The 24,890-nt window shown below is 32.6% G+C and overlaps 2 protein-coding genes across 4 annotated transcripts in view; one reads left to right on the top strand and one right to left on the bottom strand.

The window, feature by feature from the left end:
• LOC145597923 (histone-lysine N-methyltransferase ATX2-like) overlaps positions 1–14,575 on the top strand; it is a 39,543-nt gene extending 24,968 nt beyond the window's left edge. Inside the window, exons 22-24 of one of the 3 annotated variants that reach the window (XR_014103456.1) lie at positions 825–948; positions 14,071–14,146; positions 14,266–14,575. The gene's annotated coding sequence lies outside the window, so the exon portion shown is untranslated. Of the gene's footprint in view, positions 1–824; positions 1,172–14,070; positions 14,147–14,265 lie in introns of those variants that run through there. The other 2 variants (XR_014103455.1, XM_081654198.1) reach the window with 2 other exon arrangements.
• Positions 14,576–19,472: 4,897 nt separating this feature from the next.
• LOC145571048 (uncharacterized) lies at positions 19,473–22,751 on the bottom strand. The gene has a single exon (XM_081630148.1). It carries the CDS (start codon positions 22,749–22,751, stop codon positions 19,473–19,475), a length of 3,279 nt encoding a protein of 1,092 aa, XP_081486274.1.
• Between the last annotated feature and the right edge of the window lie 2,139 nt (positions 22,752–24,890).

The following is a 24,890-nucleotide window of genomic DNA, read 5'->3' as shown; positions in this document are numbered from 1 at the left end:
ATGGCTTTTTTTTGCTGTGGCAAGGTTAATACCTCGCTCCTCTTCCACTGCCCCGCCCCATGTTCTCTACCGCTGCCAAACAAAAATCTCACCCATTTTCTCTCTCCTCATTCAACCTTGCAAAGCAAATCTCTCTCCCCCTTGCAATTTCAGGCAACACCGCAACACCTCATTCATTTAATCACATTCGATGACTTCGTGGTGGTGGTAAGGATGGAGGAATGGAAGAAAATGGTGGTGGGGATGTGGTGATTAGATTGCGTGACTAAGGGGTTAGGGTCAGGTGGAGTTGGCTGTTGGGGGGAGCAGGTTTTTTAATTGTTTATTTATTTTTTATTTATTATTTTTAAAAAAAAAAAAAAAAAAATGTTTTTTAAAATAGAAAAATCAATTTCTTAAAAGTGAAATAAAAATGTAAAATATAAATTCTTAACCAATCAAAATGCAATGCGTGTCCGGTTGAACCTATAAAACAGGTTTCTGGTTTTTAGTCTTTATTCAGATACCTCCAAAGGTCATATTATTATAGGATAATTAAAAGGTTGTTTTATATTTGTAAGACCGGCCAAAAGTCATATTATTCTTAAGACACTTTTTCCTTTGCGATGAAGGTTGTTGAAAATATGTGTTCTGCGTAAGGTGGGTGAGTATGTCACTCTAGTTTCATCTGCACCTGTATGGTTGCACAATTGCGCATCTTAACCATCTTCTTCTTTCTAAATTGACTCCTACTTTCATTTTTTTTCCTTCAGATTTTGTTGTTACAAACTTGTTCACTTGTAAATGACATCGTAGCTGATACATCTTCTACTTCCCTTGTGCAGAAGATCTCTCCTGTCAATTGCAGCCCCTCTGAGTGTCTTTCTGCTGGCGAGAGCATGTTTCTTTTCTACAATCTTCTCTGATCTGAGATTGCCTTGCCTTTTTTTTTGGCCAAGAAGAGCTATGGTTCTTTTTCAGTTTCTCACTGCTATACACAGATAGTGTTTCAGCTTCTCATGCTTTTCTCTATTTTCTTGCCCTCTCGGATTATGAAAATCAATGGAAGCCATAAGTCCGTTCCTTTTATCTTTTAGTAATCACCTTTAGATCCATGACCGTGAGTGGCTTTGTATGTACATAGACCTTACATGTTTTTAATCTTTCAATCATGAGTACTAGTCTTATCATAGTTTGATGTGCTGCAACATCTTGAGTACTATCACTATTATGTGGCACTTGCTCACCTATAATGTGGCTTATGCCTTTTAGCTTCTCATTCAATCATGGTGGATTGATTTTCAGTTGCTTTGTGTTGGTAGCTACATGTGCTTCTAACTTATGTGCTGAATATGAAATTAAATTAAGCTGTATCTGAGTTTATGAATTGCAAATTTATTGAACTATATTTCAAGGGTGATTTGTTCTAAGGGTGCCTCACACCACTATTGTCTATGTTTAGTCCCTATACCTTCTCTGCTGTATCACTTTAGTTACTAAGGGGCAACTATGTGCTTTTCATAGTTTAGCAGTAATGTCCCTGAGTTGGTTCAGGTGGCAAGCCATTTGATCATTGCATCAGTGGAATTGTTGTGTTTTGGTTTATGGTCCATCAATGGTAATGCAATTTAGAGGACCGAAGCTCTTTGTAAAGCATGTCTTTTTTGGCATGGCAAATTGACAACAATCAAAGAGATCTAATATGACTTTATGATATGTGGAGAATGAGTTCACTAACTTAGAGGACCAAAGCTCTTTGTAAAGCATGTCTTTTTTTTTTTTTTCCCCTCTTGACTCTTGTCCTTGGCATTTGTATGGAATGTGTTGGCCTGTTGGGTGTGACCTCATTGTACCATATGTTTTTGTGACTTGGAAATTTTGGATGAACAAAGATTGAATTGTTGTAGTCTACATGATATCATCTAACAACTAGTGGCCTATGTTACTTGTACACTGAGGATTTTTGGATACAAAATTATTTTAAAAAAATTTGGCTTGTCTTTTTGATTGGTTTGATGTGGTACTATGTTAAGAAAGAAAAAAGCGCAATGAAAATATTTTAGAAGTATAAATGATGACATTTATGGATACATTTATTTCAAAAGTTGTACAACCTAATTTTTACTTGTATTTCACAACGGATTGCTATTTCCTTGTTTCACGGTTGTTTGATTACCCATATTGCTTCGAACTTTTGACTTGTAACTTAAACCAAAACTTTTAAGTTTTAAGCATTTTACTCGTAAGTTAGTTTTAAAACTTTTAATTTTGATTTGGCTATCAAAATTTTTGATCTTATCGATACTAATATTGTAAAATAGGAAGTTGGAAGGACATTTTTCCTCTTCTAGTTTTATAAATTAATCTTTTTTTAATTTTTTTTATTTGACAAAAATTCAATGAAACATTTTTATATCCCATGTATACTCTGAATTAATCATGCCTTTTCGAAGTATATTTCTTTTTCTTTTTTTAATTTCAATCCCCTCTAACAAAAATAAACTAATGTAAATTAATATAAATCTTCTTTTCTGTCTCAAATGCCTTAAAGTTCAATTCTAAAAAAATCATAATAAACTAATGAAAATCACTTGTGTCTCTTGGTTCTTATAACTTTCAATATAAGAATTACATTGAAAATAAGTTTTTTTCACCTCACCCTTTTCTTTGTTTCTTCCCTTTCTATATTGTTCCTCCTTTTACCCTCAATCTATAATTTTTATTGTAACTTTGTTTATGATTTATTTTAAGCTTTAATTTATCAAATTTTTTCCGAAATTAGTTTTTATATTTAAATTTGATGATTTTATGTTTAATTATTTCTTTTTCGAATTCTCCTTTATATTTTATTCCGAATTTTATGTTTAGATATGTATAATTTGTGCTTTGAAACAAAAGGTATGCATAATTTTTTTTTTAAACAAAAGTTTTTTTTTTTTTTTTTTTTTTTTTTTTTTTTTTTTTTTTTTAAAAAAAAAAAAGAATTTTGTTACTTATATTTCCTATACATTAACATTTTGGTTTTTATTTACTTTTTTTTTTTATATTTTTTTTCCAATTTGTGAACAAAATGCTTTTTTTTTGTTAGATAATTTTTGTGTTTAGTTATTTTTCAAAGCAAATTGTTGTTTAGAATTTTGTATGGCTATTTTTTGAAAATTTATTCAATTTTAATTTTTCTTTAACTTTTTCAAAGTTAGATTTGTAGTTTTTATTTATTTTATTTTTGTTTTATGTTTCCGTTTTTATTTAAGAACACTTTTTAATTTAAATTTTTTTTTTTGATTTTTGTAATTTAATCTTTACAAAGTTGTTCGTGAAATGTTCTTTTATCCATTTTCTATGATTTAAACGAATTGTGCATTGAACTCTCATCTAGCTTCATATATATATATATATATATATATATATATATATATATATATATATATGGGAGAGATTCGGTGAGAATAGGTTCATATGTGAGAATTCATACTTATATGAGAACTGATTTAAAATTTAGAACATATGAGTAAAAATTTAGAACATGCGAGTTAAAATTTAGAACATGTGACTCAAACTAAAATTCTGAACATATGAGTAATAATTTAGAACATTTGTGTGAGTAATATGTTTAGAACATTTGATTTTTTTGACACAAGAATAAGTGATTAAAAATTTATAAAATTTGCTTTATGAAATTTTTAACATATGAGTAAAATTTAGAACATCTGATTTAAGATTTTGAACATGTGAATAAAAATTGAGAACAAACTGATATAGAATATAGAACGTGTGAGTAAAGAATTTAGAACATAAGTGTAAAAAAAATAGAACTTACGCTTTAAAATCTGGAACATATAATTAAAAAACTTAGAAAACACGTTTTAAAATTTAGAACATATAAATTAAAATTTTGGAACAAGTTATTTAAAATTTATGACATCAAACTTAAGTAATTTATGGTTTAGAACATGTGAATACTAAATTAGAACATTTGATTTTATTTAGAACACCTAAAGAAAAGTTTAGAACATCAGATTTAAAATTTAAAACATACGAGTAAAATTTAAAACATAAAGAGTGTTCTCACATAAGAAAAATTCTCACGAGAGCCTTCCCCCCCCCCCCCCCCCCCCTCTCTCTCTCTCTCTATATATATATATATATATATTTTTTTTTTTTTCTTCTTTTTTTTCCTATGTTTAAAGATCTGCTATTTTTGTTTTATATTCAATCCTCAATTTTTTCTATAATTTCGTTTCTTTTTTTTCGAAAATCTAGAAAAATATTGTAATATTTATATGGATTTTCTTAAAGGAATTGGTTTATTGTTTTCTACTTTTCTTGGACTATATACAAAAATTAAAAAAAAAAATCATAAAAAACATTGCTTGTTTTTTTCGTTATTTATTTTTTTTGTTTTACATATTATTGCTTTGGTTATATTTTAAATTAGGTCCACAAATTAAATTTAAGGATTTAGATAATTTTTTAATTTACATTTTAAAATAGGTTTTTTTTTTTTTTTTTTTTTTTTTTTTTTTTTTTTTTGGTGTTGTGAAAAATCTTTTGTTTAAAAGTTGATGAATTTCGCTTTATTTTTTATAATTTTCTATATTTTTTTTTTACCTTTTGTTATTCTTAGTTTGATTTTTTACAAAATTATCTTTTTCTATAGTTTATAGTTTACTCTACAAGCAGATATTTGTATTTTGTATTAATTCTTTTGATGTTTTATTATTGTTGATTTTTAAATGGAATTATTTTTCATAAATATATTTGTTGTTAAATTTTTTTCTTCATTTTTATTTTTAAAGGTAGGCATAACTAGATCCACCCAAAAAAAAAAAAAAAAAAACAAATTTTTCTCTTGTTGCTTGGGCTAAATACTAGTTATCAATTTAAAAATGTTACTCCCTCTGTCCCTATTATCCCTATTTGATAGTCAGTTTTGGACAATTTTCATGGGAATTAATAAACATGAATAAGAAGTAGCAAAAGTTCATTAAAAAATTTAGTAGAGAGGGGAAGTAATTAAAGTTCATGAGAAATCAAAATTTATATTGGAAAGTTAAATTTGCACACATATTTTTGCAAATTGAAGTAAATTTTGGTAAAAAAATTCAGGGGTCGTCTGGCTCACACGCGGTAATCAAAATGGAATGAACAAAGGGAAAGACAAGGAATGGAATGAAAATACCTAAAATTTTGTATGCCCTTTGTTTTGAAAACAAAGGGAATGAGACCCACCACCACCACACATCCATCTGAAGTCTACTCGTCATCTGAAGTCTACTCGTCGGAGGTTGTCGCACCTCCCTCACGATTCGCCTCCCTTTTCCGGCCATCCCCGCCCCTCGCTAAACCTCCAACCCTAGAAAGTAGAAACCAATGAGGGAGGTGCGACAATCTCCGACGACAACCTTCGGCGAGGAGGGTTCAGGTAGGAGCGAACATGGGCAGCGTGATACCTTTGGGGGGGGGGGGGGTGGGGAATAAACTTAGAAGGACTTGGGGGAATTGAGGGGGTAAAGAGAAAAGGGAAAAGGGAAAAATGACTATCAAACAACAACAAAGGGAATCAGGGTGCGAATACTCCCAACCAAACGACCCCTAATATTAATGGTACTTGAAAAAAGCAAATTTGACTAACATTTTGGGGCACAAAAAATGGAATAAGTGACTATCAAATAGGACAGAGGGAGTATTAATTAAAAATAATAGTCGTAAAGCACTACTACCTAAGTTAACAAAATATAATTACTATTATACTTTTTTTTTTTGTTTAATTAAAGTAAAATATAAGTATCATTAAGTAGCTAGTTAGCTTAAAACATATTTAAATAATGAAACGAATCTTATGGGCATTTTTTTTGTAATGTTCAGTTATCACTTCTGCTTTTGTTTGCATTATAAAATTATATATATTTAATAATTAATTTAATCTTGTGATTTGATTTTATTTTTTACTCATTATTAAAACTACCCTCTCGTAGTTCATCCCAAACCAAGTAATTTATAATATTATTTCATATATGTTATAACATCATAATATTTTTTATTCAGTTTTTTTTTTTTTTTAATTTTTTTTATTTCTTCTATTTTAATGATACTTGTTTGTATATAATCATATTTTCTTCATATTTTGGCATTGTGTCACTTATCAATCCTTTTAAATTACATGTCATTTATTTATTGTGTAACTGTCTTTCTTTATATAACTACTATAAATGTTTTTAACTTGGTTTTATTCTAAATTTGCGTTGTGATAATATTTATATTTTTCAGCAATTTTTATATTTTTATTGCATATCTTTAAGCTTTCTTTTATCAACTAAAATTGTATGGTATTTTTTTAAACTTTAAATTATCTTTTGACTTTTTTTAAAAAAAAAATCCTTATTTTGTATATCATTTAATAATTTTCAACAAAACAATTGATGAAAAACCCAATTAAATGGTGGGGGAAAAATGCCCTAAGAATCAACATGTGTTGATATTGCTATCTAGTATATAGTTATATGTTATAGATTGATTATTATGATAATTATAAATTTTTGTAGGAATAGCAAATTTATGTTAGTGGTTTGACATTTGTATTGCTTTGTTGGAGTACAAAATTTAACTAATTATTTTAGGACAAAACAATCTGAAAAATTGTTTTTGTTAATCTATTTTTTGCTTTTGGCTTATTATAGTCTTGTTTTTGTTGTTGTTTTTATTATTGTGTTGTTGTTATTGTTAGAAAAAAGCTATTTATTTCTTACCTATAAGATCTGTTTTGTGAAAATAACTTATTTGTTTTAGAAATAAACAAATATTATCGATACACTCGAAGATAATGTATTTCCTTTATATATATATATATAAAGAAAATACTTTATGTGAAGTTAATTTAATTTCAAATTTTCACGAAAAATACATAGATCGATAACTATCTTGTTCACCACACAAGTTTTATCATGTTGCTTATCGTAGCTATGCGCACCTTGATAAACCCATTCTAGTAGTTCTCCCAGCGAAACTTTCAAGTGTCTAAATGTACAAGCTCTCATAATGAAAGATACATATTGTTGGTATGGGTAGGGGTGTGCAAATTAGAGGTGAGCATATTCGGGTACCCGATCAAATACTTAGGACCCGGAACTGGAACCGGTTAACACCGGGTCTGGAAAATTAAAACTAGTTCCCGAACTTGTGAAATCGGGTCCTAGATTTTTAGAACTGGTCCCAGATTTTTAGAACTGGTCCCAGATTCGGTGGGAACCGTTTCCAAAACCGGGTACCCGTTTAAATGTCAATGTGTACATAAAAAAAAAAACCCAAGCTATGTCACATCAAACCACCACTGTCTGTTTATTCAAAAAAAAAAAAAAAAAAAAACCACCACTGTCTGTAGCCGGTACAACCCTGTCTAGCTGCCGTCAACCTCCTCAGCCACTTAGAAACTCAACCATCAGCACCATGGATGAATTCTTGATGTATAAAAAAAACCTTGATCATCAAATTTTCAAATCAACTCATGTAAATCTAAAAGATTGTAGATCTACTAATAATTAATTAATTTTTTCAGAAAATGAAAAACTAAAGACGAAGTTCAACATTGATGGAAGAAGAAAAAGGCAAAGGGTTGAAAAGAATTATTAAAAAAAAAAGAGTAAGAAAACTGAAGTTTTCTAATGGTATTATTGTTACAAGATGTATAAAAAAAACCTTAATCATCAAATTTTCAAATCAATTCATATTAATTTAAAAGATTGTAGATCTACTAATAATTAATTAATTTTTTCAGAAAATGATAAACTAAAGACGAAGTTCAACATTGATGGAAGAAGAAAAAGGCAAAGGGTTGAAAAGAATTATTAAAAAAAAAAGTAAGAAAACTGAAGTCTTCTACTGGTATTATTATTACAAGAAGATGGGTAAAAAAAAGATGACTGCGTGTTTGTAAGTGAGTTAGGTTTAGGGTTAGTAGGATAAATGGGTTGGGCTTAATGCAAACTATGTAGTACATTTATATTTTATGGTTTGTATTAATAGTACGTGGTGGGCTAGGCTAAATTCAAGTTAAAGATATTTTAAACTTTCTAGTACCGGGCACCGGGTCCAAAATTCTAAGAATTGGAATTGGTACCGGTTATAACCGGGTCCCAGTTTTTGGATTTGGAATTGGTTTCGACGGGTCCAATTACGGGTTCGGACCTACCGGTTCCTAACTAATTCCGGGTCCACTACTGGGTACCTAATATTCATGCTCACCCCTAGTGCAAATGAATACTTAGACCTATGATCGGATCAAAATCAGACTTGATTGGACCCGATTGGATTGATTGAAATTGGTTCCTAATTTCACTACTACACTAGAGATTTCCTTTTCCCCTACTAACTTTTGATCGTCCAAAAGCATATGTAATTCACGCTACATATGCTATTTTGAGATTTCGTTGTGATCCGATTCATCTCGAATTATTCTTGTTTTGACTAGAAATCGATCCATATTTTTATATGCATATCTTTTTAATTCCTTTTAATTGTTAACCTTTTTATTATTAATACAACCATTTGCAATATAAAATGTAAATCCTAAATTTTATTTGTTCGTTGCAAAACATTTTATAAATTCATACAATATGATTATTAAATTTCCGGTTTATAAAATTTTGGAATTTTATAATTTTATAATTTTATTGATTTTTGTATGAATTTTATAATTTTTGTATTTTATTGATTTTTTTACTATAACTTATTTTTTTAAAAAAAATTAGGATTTTAATATTAAAATCACAAAAGCAGCTTTAATTGGTCAAAAGTGGTCCAAAATTGGATCATACAGTAATAATCAAGTTTGCACAAATATGACCTCGTCTCAATTCGGTCCAACCATAGTCATATGTATATACTATGTGTAGTACATCAAATCTCTGAAGCTATGATATGTGACCTTGATAACTTCGTTGCGCTCAAAAAGTGCCCACATATTTGGTCGAAGCCAATGGTATAGCCTTGTAATGGAAATTAATCACATATTCGACCATAGCCTATGATGTAACCCCATACCCACCTCTAGGTTAGGCGACTAACTTGTCACAAATTGATGTGGGACCATTTGTAACACCTTATCCCTTGGTGGAGTATAGTGTAACTAAATTTGTTTTTAGAACTAATAATTGTTCCTATAGAGTATTGACTAACCTAGGCTTGGTTCATGGTGAATGGTGACATTAGAATTTAGAAGGCATCAACGATTATTTGCAATGTGAGAAGGCGTAATTGGTGGTGTGTTTAGGCAAGGAGGCGTAAATCAAGGCATGTGCTTTACACAAATAATTTTTGTTGGAATATTTATGTTAATAGATCGATCTTGGTAAAGGTCCTCAACCACCGACTTGATGTGCATCGAGGAGGACTCACAACTTGCTTCACAGACCAACACAAGGATGATCTTTGATAAGGTCCCAAAATGCTAGTTTTAAAAATTTTTAATCTAAAATAATATACATCTTTTTTTTTTTTTTTTTTTTTTTTTTTTTTTTAATGTCCTATTAGTAAATGATTGTTTATGCACAAATATATATATATATATATATATATATATATATATATATATATATATATATATGTATGTACATGTACATATGTACATATAATTGAAATCTCTTATCTCATTTTAATTGCTATGTTGTGGTTTGATTGATCCATGAAATTAGATAAAAAAAACTTTAGTCTTATTCGTTTTTTTAATTAATAAAAATTAGATCTCACATGCATATCTTATTTTCGAAATAAATTGCATCTTTTGTTTTCATTTGTTGGAATACTTTAGATGGCATCTTTTAACAAAATATAATTTTTTTTATTTATTTATCTTGAACTCTTTATTTTCATTTGTGAGAATATAGGCTCTATTCGGTAACAACATTCTAGATAGTAGATTGAGTTTTGCTCCCTTCATTTTCCTCGGCGAAACTATAGTTACGCAAACTATGGAAAGGTGAAATAGAAGATCCTTTATGTGGATAATTTTACTTTAAGGAGGAGAGATATAGAGTAGGAGTTTAATTAAATATATTTGGATATAAAGAGTAGAAGTTTGATTTAATATAACTGGACCCCCATGAAGTGAGGCTTTATATGATAAAAAATGCATAAATTATTGACATACAAGGAATAAAGTAAGAGTGAGGAGAACTTAGAAAGACGGATGAAAACGGAAAGTGAGTAGATTAGGAAAACGGAGGAAATATAAAATAAGTGTATGGCAAGGTGGTGGTTCATGTAGCGGGGTTAATGGTAGAGATACCATGTGACTAGCTTGTCTTGAAAGTAAAAATTTTAGTGTTCAAAGTTTGTAGGTTGCGTTTATCAAATTTGGTTACTTTTAAAACATTATGTACCGATTTTATTGTATTTTAATATTTTAAGCACTACTTTTATCAATTACTCATACTATTAACCACTACACTGATAGTTACTTTTTTTTTTTGTAAGCACAACACTTTCCTTTTGCGGCTTTTTTTGTAAGTGTATCACTTTACTTTTATGGTTTTTTTTTGTAAGTGCATCAATTCCTTCTTTCATCACATAAAAGGTAAAAGAAATATGTTATGGTGGTGATGGTAGTTTAAAATTTTAAAGGTTATCTTAGTTTTGGAGAATAAGACATTGTTGAAGTTTTAGTTTCTCCATAAAAGTTTAAACAAATACTTAAAGGTTGGCACCACATGATTGATAAAAAATGGGGTGCAAGATGAGAGCAAAAGTTTTGTGTTTTAAAGGTTTTTTTATTTTTTTATTTATTTATTTATTTATTTTTTTTTTTGTTTGGCTTCTTTGGAGACACTACCTCATTAATCGCAAGAGTTTAACTTTTTCACTGTTCATATATATACTTGGTATTCTTTGGATCAATATTTATTTATATTTTCATCATATCAACTTTTAATATTTCTTACTAATATATATTTGCCAATATTAATGGTCAAAGTTTTGCTTTGATATGTGTAACCACCAAATTATTGCCATTATAGGGGGTAGCAATTTTGATTAGTGCCATAAATAGAGAAGATATTAAGTGAGAGTTGGGTAGCAGAATATTGGTGGGAAATGAAGGATGAAGGCTGCGATATCATAATAGATTTATGCTAAAGATTGTAGAAAGGAATTGGAGAAGCCTTTATTATATTAGTGAGTTTTATTGAATAATTATGGTACTTAAGAAAGCACCATGGTTTATCCAAGGTATATTGCCTATATATAGGTGATTATAATGCAATTACTTTATTGATATCAATCTTGAGTGAGGTATATCTTCTACATGAATTTCAGGTGGACACAAAGGGAAAGTCCACTCTTGGAATTGAGTTGCAAGATGAATACTCATTGATTGCTTGATTGGTGGCTTACGATGATATTGTTTTGAGTTGATGATTTTTGAGAGAGGAGATGCATGATTGAAGAAAGGAAGAAGGTTTAATTGAATTTTTTAAATTATATATTATGTTTTACCAATAATTAGTGTTTGGCCTGTACGATGTCTTGAGTCATTGTACATGAAATCAAAATCGTCATTAAGTATCTGAATTATGAATGAATTAGCGATATAATGGTTAGATATTATAACAATCATTAAATTACACAATATAACCAAACTTTAAAAGAGAGATGTAATTACTTCAAAAATGAATTCTGAGCGTTTTGTAGAATAATACGAAGTAGAAAATAAAGACTGTGTTAAGCTTCGTTCACTTCACCTTATTTTTCCTGAATTGAAATATTTTAACCAAATAGAAATTAGTTTTGCTGAACTTGTATTATTTTTATTGACCTGAAATTAATTTTATGAAACTGAAATTATTTTTGCCGGCTGAAACTATTTTTACCGATTTTCTAATAAATTTCTTCTTTAAAGATACTGAATTTTACTGGAATTGAAATTATTCTTACTGAACTAGACTTATTTTTACTGTAATGCTAACTTAAATTATATTTGCTGAAACCGAGATTATTTTGGTTGAACCAAAATTATTTTTTTTACAGGTTATCTACTATATTTCTTCTTTAAAGATATTGAATTATACTCAACTGGAATAATTTTTACCAAACTAGATTTATTTTTACTGAATATAAATTATTTTTACTTAATTGAAATTATGTTTACTTAATATTATTTTCTTAAGATGAAGTGAACAGCCTTAATGAACATAGTTGATTATCATTTAGAAAAATAGAGATAATAAAAATTAGGGTGATTGTATGGAAAGGAAACAAATATAAAATGCAGCACTGTAGTGTAATATTAGTTTATTTGTTTTTTTTTTTTATTTTTTTAAGAGAATGAAGCAATTATTGCAAGGTGAAAGGGAATACAAGACTTGTGTGCCATGTCCAGTGGCGGAGCCACCCTTGTGCACGGTAGGTCACATGACCTAGCACAAAAACAGAGAAGGTTTAAATATTAAATATTGCAATTAGTAATGATATGTACTCCGTAGTCCAATGGTGGAGGCTTCGTATTTTTAGACTAAAGTTACTGGTTCGACTCCTAGGGGAAGCTACTTTCCTTCCTTTTTTCTTGCATTAAGAAGATGTAATATATAAACATTTAACAATGCAATTATACAAGTAAGTGCTTAGTGTTGTAATGGTGGGAGGCATTGTAAATTTTGCCAAAGGTTATGGGTATGACTCCTAAGGACAACGTTTTTTTTGTTTTTGTTTTTTTTTTTCCTTTTTACATATATCTACCACTACCTACTTAGTTCTCAAACTGGTACATTGTTAAAGTCATTGTTCGAAATTTTTTTGGTAGTTTCATTAGTGACTTGTCATTATCCTTCTCCTTCCCCGTAACATTTAATATTTTTGGAATGTCTTTTTTTAGAAATTTTTTTGGTAGTTTCATTAGTGACTTGTCATATCCTTCTCCTTCCCCGTAACATTTAATATTTTTGGAATGTCTTTTTTTAATTAACTTTTAGAATATTAATGCATTAATTATGATTGGTATCGGTCGATGGGTAACGGTGACCTAGCACCCGTAAAATCCTGGATCCGCCACTGGCCATGTCATTGGTCATGTGGCATCAAGTCATGTTGAGGGAAGGATGACAGAGGTTAAGATGTTTCTTTTATAATATTATAGATTATAGATTTGAATATATATAAACTTAAAGGTTTTATAGAATGGAGACAAGTGGTTGACAAACACTTAGGTTCTTCTCTATACTAGAATTTCTTCTATCCTTGTTTATTTTTTAGTAGTTTATCTCTAAAACATATTAGCCTTTATTAACACTATCTTATCTTATCTTGTATGAATTATTAGACCGGTAGGTGAGGCGAGTAGGCCTTAACTACAGTGTGTCGAAAGGGACTTAAGACGAAATTTTGAGTTTGAAGCTCTCCCGATTTTGGCTCGTTTGGTGGTCACAAGTGTTTCACTACCACGCTCTTTAGCTTGGCTAGTTTGATAGTGAAGATTTTACGACTACCATTGATGGAGAGAGATAATGAAGGGGTTACCAGCTGAATAAATGGGGAGGATAGGGAAAAATGGAGAAAGATTAAGGTTGTGATATCATAATAGCTTTATGAGAAAGATTAATCATACTGCTGAGATGGTATAAGTCTACAACTATAAATTGCGTTACAGGAGATTTAAACTCATTACAAATTTTACAATTCACTAGAAGATACATTAATAATCTATAAAAGATATTTGTCTAAGATATTGGCATTATAATATCTGGTGATACCAAGAAATATATATGCTAACTGTATAATTTACTATCCGAGACATTGATATGCCTTCATGACATGGGTTAGCTGCATTTTGAACTGTGCTTGTGCAGGCAGTTGGTTCATCGCACTACCCCTTTAGTCTGTTGGCTGCTAGAATTAGGAAGTCAGTAGTTAGTTCATATTTCCTTATATTGATTATGTATTTTAAGGAATTATGGTATTTTATTTTTAAGATATTATTGGAATTGTGGAACTTAATTATGTATCTTTATCCCCGTTTTCCTTAAGCATATGCACGGAAATTATCATCTGGTTTCTGTTAAGTGAATTTCTGCTGACTGGTTCTGCATTTCTGTATGCCTCTTGCAGCAACTTGTGTTAGATATTTGTAGTTGGGAACATCCCAATTTTCGCTGATAGACGGGAGTAACCTGTTGCAGATTTTGTAAGTTCTATTACTCATATCGTTGCAAGTCTTGTGGCTTTAGCGTTCGGGGTTTCTTCCCTGCTTTTCTTTATTTGGTGACCCACTTTAGACTCTTAACAGCTTTTTGTCTGCTGCAGATACATGTTTGGCGCTCTTGTGCTCTCCTTATCAGGTTTACGCTTACTCTTTGCTGATATGTTTAGAAGGGAGATTTTAACAATATGAGCGGCTATGAGTTTTATCTGTATTATTATTGTTTTGAATATGCATATTTAATTTAAGAGGGAATCAGGAAGAGAGTTTGTGTACATGGGAACTCGAATTGATACTAGAAATAATTAGTTTGCACTTATGTTAAGTAACCACACACTACCAGTTACAGTTGTAATTTGTAATAACAACTAATAGAGTGTTTCATATTTATTTAGTAATGGTTACCTATCTTAACTATCATCCCTTTAATTTACCAACCTACATTTTGCTCCCATGATTTTACTAAAATAAGAAGCAAAAAAGTTAAAATAATCCGCATTTAGGTGTAGTTATTTATTTATTTATTTAATTATTTTTGCTTTTGTTTTAAAGGACAATTTGTCATGTCACCTTAAAAGAGAAAAAAAAAAATAAAACTGCAAGACCTGATGTAATATTATAGAGGGAGACAGAGGGGTGTGTGAAAGATCAATTTTAACGAAATTTAGATTTTTGATTCACAATTTTCAACACTGACTTCTCTTTTAACCCTCCATTTTCTCATTGCTATGGTTACTCCGCTGTCGTTACCTCTCTTCCCTTAGCCACCACCGCATCCCCCCCCCCCCCCCCCCCCCCCCCACCTATCCACCATGCCTTGGGGTTGGGTTTTTTTTTTTTTTTTTTTTTTTTTTTTTTTTTTTTTTTTTGTAGAGGTAATGTTTATAATGAGGGTGTGTAATGGTGGTGGTGGGTAAATGGTTTTGAAAATATCTACCCCTTTATCTCTATATTTTTTAATTTCCATACAACCTGACTTACATATTATTTTAATAAATTCAAATCAAACGTTTACAAATTTTTGCAGTCAAATTATTGTACTTAAAAATCAGAGCGAATATTGAAATGAATATTATTATAATGAATTAATCTCTCACAATAGTTTTGAATAATTCATATATGATTAGAGAGTTTATTAAAATTTCAAGTGTTAAGTTATAAGTTACATTCATAAATTAAGATTTATATTAGTTTAGTATGTAACCATTGTATAATGACGCTTAAGTTGAGGAATTTGAAAGAAACCACCTTTTATATCACTTTTATTATTATTATTATTATTATTATTATTATTATTATTATTATTATTATTATTATTATTATTATCTCAAAAACAAAAGTCATACAACCTACAATAAATTAGTGGGAAGCCGAGATACAATTTGGGCCCCCACTCCTCTAGCTATAGCAAATCATACCCTAGTGAAGATATTATTATTATTATTATTATTATTATTATTATTATTATTATTATTATTATTATTATTATTACTAATTATTAAATTAATTATTATTATTTTTTAAGAATTACCTAAAGCCACAATACTTTTTGCAAGAAAATACCTTAGGCCGTTTCAGGGCATTGACCATGTTTCCCGGCGTTGATTCTCACATGAGTATCAGTGCGCAACCCCTCCCTTTTTTCCCCTTTTACCTCCATTTACTATTTTTCTCCTCAAAACCACCAAAACCATAGCCTAACCAACCCCATCCGCCGACGCCCCTGACTAGCTGCCACTAGAACCACCTCTACACCATCACCCATCAACCTAGTTGTCATCACCGCCCACCCAAATTACTCTAAACCCACCCGAAATAATCCAATTTAATTCTTTTTTTCCCTCCAATTAGACTTTCTCCCTCCTTTGTTCTTCCTATAAACCCTCGAATTCAATTAATTGAAGGGGCAAATCCAGTGTTTTGTTGGAATTGTTGCAAAGAACTACTTTAATTAACTTACTTTTGAGGTAGGTAAGTTGTTAGAATGAATGAAATTGATTCATTGTTGATTTAATTGGTTTATAATTTACCGTAGGTTTGGGTTTTTAATTGGAGGGACAAGGGGGAAAAAATCGCTACCAACACTCTTCTCCTCTTTATTGGTTGTTTTTAAGGTGTAAAGGGTTGTTTTCGGGATGTTTAGGGTTGTTAATAAGGTGGTTGGTGGTGTTTATGAAGATGCTAAGGGCTTTTTAATTTGGTGGTTTTCGATTAGTCTATTGGTTTTGGAAGGTGATGGATGGTGTATGGGGGGGGGGGGGGGTGGGTGAGGGGTTAATTTCAAGTGAGGTTTTTTTTTTTTTTTTTTTTTTTTTTTTTTTTTTTTTTTGGGGGGGGGGGGGGGCGGGGGGGAGGGTACGATTTTTTCCGAGTGGACTTGGGTGGTTTTGGGTAGGACGTGGGTGGTTTTGATGTGGGCGGAGGTTTTTTTGAGTGGGTTTAGAGTGATTTGGGTGGACGATGATGGAGGCTAGGTTTATATGTGATGGTGTTAGTAATTGGAGAAAAAAGGGAAAATTAAAAAAAAGAAAGGGAGGGCTTGAGCACGTGACCCTCACGGGGTCAACGCCGGGAAGCAAGATCAACGCCTTGAAACTGGTACAAGGTGTTATCTCGTAAAAAATATCTGGATTTAGGTGTGTTCTTACCCACAAAAAAAAAAAGTTTTAAAAAGTTGTTTTTGACAATTTTATAATGGGTACATGTTTAGTAAGACAAATGAGCTTAATTTACTAGTAAATGCTTTCTCCTAAGCTAATTAATTTTTTCTTAGTGAAATCTCTCTCTCTCTCTCTCTCTCTCTCTCTCTCTCTCTCTCTCTCTCTCTCTCTCTCTCTCTCTCTCTCTCTCTCTCTCTCTCTCTCTCCATAAAAGAAGACTCAACCACATTTCCTAAGAACCCCGTCATCTTGACAAGGACATTGCAATGGAGTGAATGATGAAAGTGACAATAATTGCTTCCCTAATTGCGCAATTACGGTACAGTTTTTTTTCTCCCTAACTTAGCATAAAAATATCGAATTTAAATATGATGGATTGAATTGTGAATTTTGAGTGATTGCCGTCCATAATAATGTCAATTTGAAGTGTTTTATGTTGCATTTTAGTTGGTGTAGGTGTTAAAGTCTGAATTTTGGCTATTTCAAATCAATTGCAAGTAAACTGAGTTATGGTCCTAATGTTGGAGTTAGGGTTAATTGGTGACTTGAGAAAACTGATAACCTGTTGATATTGATGTGATGTTAATGATAATAATTTTAATAGAAATTAGATAAAATTGAAGTAGCTAAGTTGTCTAAGACACAAGATGCATTTCTAGTCATTTTTTAACTGATTAAAAAGCAACTATTGTAGTTGTGATGAGATTCATTACTAAAACGTGAAATCTATTTTCTAAACCATAAAAAAAAATCTATATATATATATTTTCATAATGATGGTTGTGTGTAAATGCGTTTTCATTTTAATTGAAAAAGTGTTCCTAATGATGATGGTTTTGTACTGAATAAAATTGTTTCAATTGATGTTGAAAATGGTAATGTATATTTTATACTAGTCCACATTTTAAGGAAAATTGTTTGTCACTTACTACCTTGCAAATTAGGCACCTCAGTAATTACTACCTTCAAAATAAATTAATAAATACTATCTTTAAAATTAGATTATTTTTTCAACTTTTGTGTATTTTTTAGTACAAAAGAGTTGGTGATGATTATAAAAAACCACATTATTTAAAGAAAAAATTGACAATTGCAGCTATTTAAATTTTGATTTTTGTAAATTACAATCATTTAAAAAAATTTGGGAAGTGCAGCCCAAAAGTACTAATAAATTATAAATTGCAACCCAAGTCAATTTTTTCTTGATTTTTGTGTCGAAAAATGTTCCGTTACGGTTTAGGGGTCATTTTTATTCCTTTAAAGACCTAAATTGAGCTTGAAATTTGCAAAAAAATTACGTAAGTGTCTCGTTTTTTGTATAAAATATGTATCGATTTTGTGTGCAACTATTTTTTGATGTTTAAACGAAGCCCTTATGTTAATTTTTTGCCAATTCCGAGTTCATTTTGGTTATTTTAGGGCTAAATTAGCTCCTAAAACCTCACCAAAATATTTTCAACACGCAAATCAATTAAATAATTGAATTGGGTTGCAATTTTCAATTTATTAGTAGTTTTGGGTTACAATTTATATATTTTTTTAAATGGCTACAATTTGCAAAATATTAATTTTAAAAGGCTGCAATTGGCAAATTTTCCTTATTAATTGCTCATGATTTTAGAGTGTTTTTGAACCTTAATTTCTTGATAAATAAACGTTTTGCTTCACTTTTACTCTATTTTTATACGATTTTTGTGTATCCTATGCTTCATGGTTATTTATTTATTTATTTATTTTTGGAGATTTAAGGTCCATAGACGACCAACTAAAGCCTATGGATAAAGAACTGAAGCTGGAAACAAGAAGACAATGAAAAGAAGCAAAAGATCAAAAATAAACTTTTCATCAAAGAATTGAAGGGCATGGCCTCTCCATTGGGCACTATCTCTCCTGATTAGTGAAGAGGCCTCTCACACATAATACAAACCTTCCTACACAAAGTCAATTTTGATGTTTAGAATGTGGCGCGTCCTCTCCATTAGTATAGTGCGGTTTATCACATGAAGTGGCCTCTCTACCTATTTGGTGGTGTATTCTCTCTACCTATTTGGAGAGCCTTCTCCACCCTAGAGCTGGCGTTCTTGACTTATACTAGACCTAAAGTGGCACGACCTCTCCACATGGCGTGGTTGCGCCCGTCTTTTCTTGAAATGGGCACTAATTTTTTTTTTCGGGAAATCTCATCCCGGGAGGGAATTTTGCTCCAAACCAAAGAAGGAGTTCATGCACTTTCGTAAGATACAAGATTGAAAGATATGGCTTTGTCCAGGCCAGATGACAACATTTGTTGAACTAAACGAGCGAGGGGCGCTAATGTGCCTTGGATGATCCACATCTCAAGGCTAGGCGTTGATGGGCACATTGAACTATCCGTGTGGTTGAGAGCCCTCCCAACGACGCTCTTTTTCTTTTCATTATGTTGATTCAAGCGAACTTTTGAGCAAAGATTAGTATGTAATTTGGAGGGATATAAATACTTCTTTAGCTTCTTTTGTACGGATATCCAATTTCTTATTGTTTTTCTCTTAGTTAGCAATTGTAGTTTATAAAAAAATTTCAAATTATTACTTGGATCTTTTTTTTTTTTTTTTTTTTTTTTTTTTTTTTTTTTTTTACAAAGGAGACTAACAACAAAAAAAAACAAACAACAATTAAAAGTAATAACAAAGTAAGTCCCTACGACGAGCAGCCCCTGCCAAGGCATGAGCATCAGCAACAGAACTTCTAGACACCTTTCTGATATGACACGTAGAAAAACCCACAAACATATCCTGGATAGCAGCGAGAATCCAAGCAATCGAAATATCCCTAAGACCCAAATTTAAAAGCATGTCAGGAATAGCTGCACAGTCTGTATACAACAAAACCTGCATAAACCCCAACTGAGACGCATGTTTAAGCCCCCAAAAGCAAGCTAGCAATTCAGAATGTAGAGCTGAAGAAGCCATACAAGCTCTAGCCCCACCAGCCACTACCTGGGAAGAAACAGGCTCTTGAAAACACCAACCTGTACCCGCCGATAGATTCCTATGCTCCCAAGCACCATCAAAAAACAAGGATATCTCATAAATATCCTGTAAATTACCCTTGAGAGCAAAAATCGACTGACGACCAGACTCCAGAAGAGGAGGGACTAAATGGGGCAATTTTAGCAACCGAGCCTCCCTACTCCGGACACTCCAACTCGAAGCTAAATGAAGAACAGAAGAAGGAGAAAACACCTCAGAACGAAATTTGACGTTATTCCTAGTCAGCCAAATTGCCCAACATAGACCAAAGAAATCATCCAAAAGGCCCCAATTCTTAACCTTCGCAGCCTCAGACACAAAGGTTGTAAACCAAACATGAAAGGGAGTCGCAATTCCCAATCTCAAACGATGAGCCCATGGTAAAGCATCCCAAAGAAAAGTCGTAACCTGGCATTCCCGGAACAAATGTTCCCTGGACTCAGAAGCCGCCCCACAAAGCACACACACAGGATTAATGGGAAGACCTTTTAAAACAAGTAGAGCCGACGTTGGCATAGCATTACATAGAAGTTTCCAAGAAAATAACTTCCATTTTGGGAGAATGGGTAAACCCCATAAACGCTTCCACCAAGAACTGGGAAGCATTGAAGTTAAATTCGCACGGTGGTCCAAAATGCTTGAATACGCCGACTTTGTAGAAAAGGAACCATCACGAGTGAATTTCCAGTAAACAAAATCATCAATCTTCTGTCTCGGCCGATCAAGCCCCAAAATAGCCGAAGCTACATGCTGCGGGAAAAGATGCCTGACAGAAGAAGAGTCCCAGGAGCAAGAATCCGGTAACATTAATTCCGACACCATGGACGGCCTAACAGCCTGAGGAATATCCGGGATGAAACGAACATCAACACCAGGAAGCCAACAATCCCCCAAAATACTAACCTGATTACCCTGACCAATCTTCCAGGCAGTACGTGTAGAAATGACTAAACCCCCATCCATCAGACCCCGACTACCCCATGACGGTCGAGAACAAGAAAGACTAGGCCGAGGATTAAGAAGCCTTGGATACTTAGCCTTATACACCCTGGAAACAAGAAGCTGAGGATTATGCATTAACCGCCAAGCCTGTTTGCCCAACAAGGCCAAATTAAAGGCTTGAAATTGACGAATCCCAAGACCACCCACACCCTTAGGTAAATGAAGTATCGAAGAAGAAGCCAAAGCTAAACCTTTAGAATCCTTAGCAGATTTCCACCAAAACCGAGAAAGGAGGGAGTCAATACGATCACAAATCGAAGCCCGCACTTTAAAAACTGAAAGGATATGGTTGAAAGAAGCAACCACAATTGAATTAATAATAACCAATTTCGCTGCCGCTGATAATTGATACGTAGCATAAGACGCCAAGCGCTTTACCACCTTATCTACCATGAATTGGAAGGCTTTACATTTACTCCGCCCCAAATCAACTGGCATACCTAAGTAATCACCAATAGATGATCTAGATTGCATTTGAAGAGCAGAAGATAAAAACTCCCTATAATCATCTGGCGTATTCGGGCTAAAGCGAACAAAGGACTTCTGTAAACTGATCATCTGACCGGAAACCACCGAGCAAAACTCATTGGTGACCGAGAGGATGTGGTCACAGGCCGAAGGAGAAACCTTAAAAAATAACAAGGCATCATCCGCAAAGAACAGATGAGAAATAGACGGAGCACGACGCAAAATCCGCAAACCTTTGAATAACCCCAGTCTCTCATCCCTTCGTAACATAGAAGAAAAAACTTCCATGCACATGACAAACAAGTAAGGCGACAACGGATCACCCTGACGGAGGCCACAACGAGGCCTAAAAGTCTGAGTTGGAGAACCATTCACCAAGATTTGATAAGACACCGTTGTGACACATTGCTGCAAAAGATGGATCCAGTAAGGAGGAAACCCAAACTGGCGAAGTATCTCCCACAGAAAATTCCAATTAACTCTGTCATAAGCCTTATTCATATCCAGTTTCAAAGCCGCAGAACATAACTTAGACGATGAATTAGTCATATAAGATAACAATTCATGAGCCAAGAGACTGTTATATGACATTAGTCTTCCTGGAACAAAAGCTGACTGAGATTCTGAAATCAATGAAGGCAAAACACGACGAAGTCTATTTGTCATGCATTTATATACCACATTACAAAGACCAATCGGACGAAACTGAGAAGGAAATTCTGGGTTTTCCACTTTTGGCAGAAGAACCAAAAAAGTGCGGTTCCATTCTTTTAGTAAATAACCGTGAGCAAAGAAGTACTGAACAGCCGCAACAATGTCAGAACCAAGTACATTCCAGTGGGCTTTAAAAAAGCCCGCCGTGTAACCATCAGGGCCCGGTGATTTGTCATCACCAATATTAAACATAGCTCTCCTAATCTCAGAGGCAGAAAAAGGTTCCAACAGGAATTGACAATCCAACGGCGATAAAGATGGGATATCCAGACTGTCCCAATCACAGATAGCCGGTGGAGGGGACGAACTGTAACAATTGTAAATACCCAAAAAATGACTTTCCAAAATAAACGAGATACCCGCATGGTCTGAAACCCAAATACCCTGTTCATCCCTAAGGCTCATAATTTTATTCCTCCGACGACGAGTCTGAACCGAGCGAAAAAGTAAACGAGAATGAGTATCCCCTAACGCGTCCCATCTTGTCTTACAACGCTGTTTCCAAAAAAGAAAGGCCGTGTGAGCTTGATCTAGTTTCTGCTGACGAAGACGTAGAAACGACTCTCGATTAGAAGAGTCACATAAAGGAAAAAGGTCAATATCAATAGAGGCTCGTAAATCCTGCCAATCAATACCCCACTGCTTCTTATGAGTAACACACCAAGACAGGAGAGAACGTTTCAAGTCTTCTAATTTCCTGGAGATTGAAAACATGTGAGAACCAGGACAAACCTTCATCCATTTAGACGTAACCAGGTTGGATCTTAGTTGTGTTAGAAATGTCAATTTCAATTTCAATCATTGTAGATGACAAGCAAGTTCCATCATTGTTATTCAAGTTTGAACCTTCTAGTAATACTTTATTCCCTTACTCTTCTATCTTCTCTGTACTTTAATTGCGACTAATTTCTTAGATTGTTAAATTCCTTAGCATTAATTTTGATTTTGTTCGTGAACTTCTAGATGATTGTTAATTTCTTTCTCTTCCATGGATAATGAGTAGTCTAATTTCTAAGGTTTGGGTAAACCCTCAATGTAGTCATAGATAATTTGTTGCATATGTTAATTTTGTTATTGTTGGGTGTTAATTAGTTGAGCTTAAGTGGTTTCCTTATTAGTTCTTGTATATGTTCACTGCTAGAACTAATAATACAAGTTTTCTTAACGAAGGATCGAGAGATGAAATTGAATTAGATCCCTTGTGCTTAATTGACTTAAAATACCATGAGAATAAGAACTTTTAGTCGGGACCTTTGTGTGTGTGTGTGTGTGGGGGGGGGGGGAGCTTGGGAATGGATATTTATGCAATTTTAGTTGATTATTTTTTGCTCAATCCAAAAATGATCCAAAAAAGCCCATACAACCAAGCCATTTTGGGTGGGCTTAGGCACGTAATTCTAGCCCAAAGCTTGGCTCGACCCGGCTCGAGAAATGGGCTTATTTTTTTGGCCTTGGCTCACCCCCCAATGATCAGCTCTACTGTAGATGACCTCCCCTAATCTATCCCCCAATTTACCTTATTATGCATGCTTATTGTGGTTTGTGATGAGGTTGAGTGGTGTAGCCTGATCCCTAGGCCTCTCTTAATATTGTTAATCTCCTCCTAGCCTTTAGTTGATTTGAACTAGTAGTTATTAAAAAACCCAAACCAAACTTAACTTGATTTAGCATATTCAAATGATAACATATCAGTGGATGATTCAATTCTTGGGTTCAACCCTTTTCTTACCCTTGCTATTAGTTTAGTTAGACCAAGATAGGTTTATCTTAATTGAAAAGCTCGATGACAGCCTATCAATTATGTTAGGAACAATGTTAATTAGGTGAAGCGAGCAAAAGTCCCCTTAAAACCATCTTTAGGAAAAACGTAAGAGTGAGGGAAGTGTTGGTAGTGCCAAAAAAAAAAAAAAAAAATTGACATTCAAGCTTGTATAAATATTTTAAAAATGTCTATCGAGGTTGACGAACTATCAATACCACCAACTAAATAGTACATGTATATCTTTCCAAATTGTAGAACCTCTAAAATGATATAAAGGAAGTTAAAGAGATGGGTGATTCTTTTGTGTTTCAATATATGCAATTTTTATGACAAGGCAATAATGGTAATAACTTCTTTTTGGCACCCTTTTTAAAAGAGCGGAAACTCTTGTTCCTGAAGACGTATTTTTTTAACAGTAAGGTCAACTGGACCCCAATCGAATCCTCTTATCACAAGAAGTCTGGCTGGCAATGCCCGGAGGGGGTAGGGTGAAGGGATTTGTGTTTGATGATAATCTAACCTCGCACCTTAAGGATGTGAGGCGGCCTCTGGACCACTGCTTCAAGAGGTCTTTCTCACTTAAATAGCTTATGTAATTTGATGTATTGTCACTATTATATTTGTTTTATTATAAGTTATAGGTTAATTTTTAAATTACCACCCAAAAATGTACCCATTTTCGAACTAACCACCCGTTTAATATTTTATTTTAAATTACCACCCTTTAAATTAAATAAATGCTCAGATTACCACCCATTTACAAAATCCGGTGGATTTTCCGTCTGTAGGCCCCGCATAACACTAAGTTTGACCCTTTTGCCTGATTTTTTCCCCGATTTTTCACTTAAAAAATGCTCTCTAAACTTTAATTCACATTTTCTTCACCAAATTCTAACAAATTTCAAAGCGAAAAATGTGAATTAAAGTTAAGAGAGCGTTTTTAAAGAGAAAAATCGGGGAAAAAATCAGTCAAAAGGGTCAAATAAACGTTAGATCGGGTCCACAGACGGAAAATCCTCCGGATTTTTGAAATGGGTGGTAATCTGAGCATTTATTTAATTTAAGGGGTGGTAATTTAAAATAAAAAATTAAACGGGTAGGTAGTTCGAAAATGG

The sequence above is a fragment of the Chenopodium album genome, chromosome 2 (genome assembly GCF_948465745.1).
Source record: "Chenopodium album chromosome 2, dcCheAlbu1.1, whole genome shotgun sequence".
Taxonomy (NCBI): Eukaryota; Viridiplantae; Streptophyta; class Magnoliopsida; order Caryophyllales; family Amaranthaceae; genus Chenopodium; species Chenopodium album.
The sequence above is the reverse complement of the archived record's forward strand: the minus strand, read 5'-3'. Positions and strand labels throughout refer to the sequence as shown.

Coding starts and splice junctions, on each gene's coding strand:
- LOC145571048 (XM_081630148.1), bottom strand. CDS start 22,751: ATGAAGGTTTGTCCTGGTTCTCACATGTTTTCAATCTCCAGGAAATTA.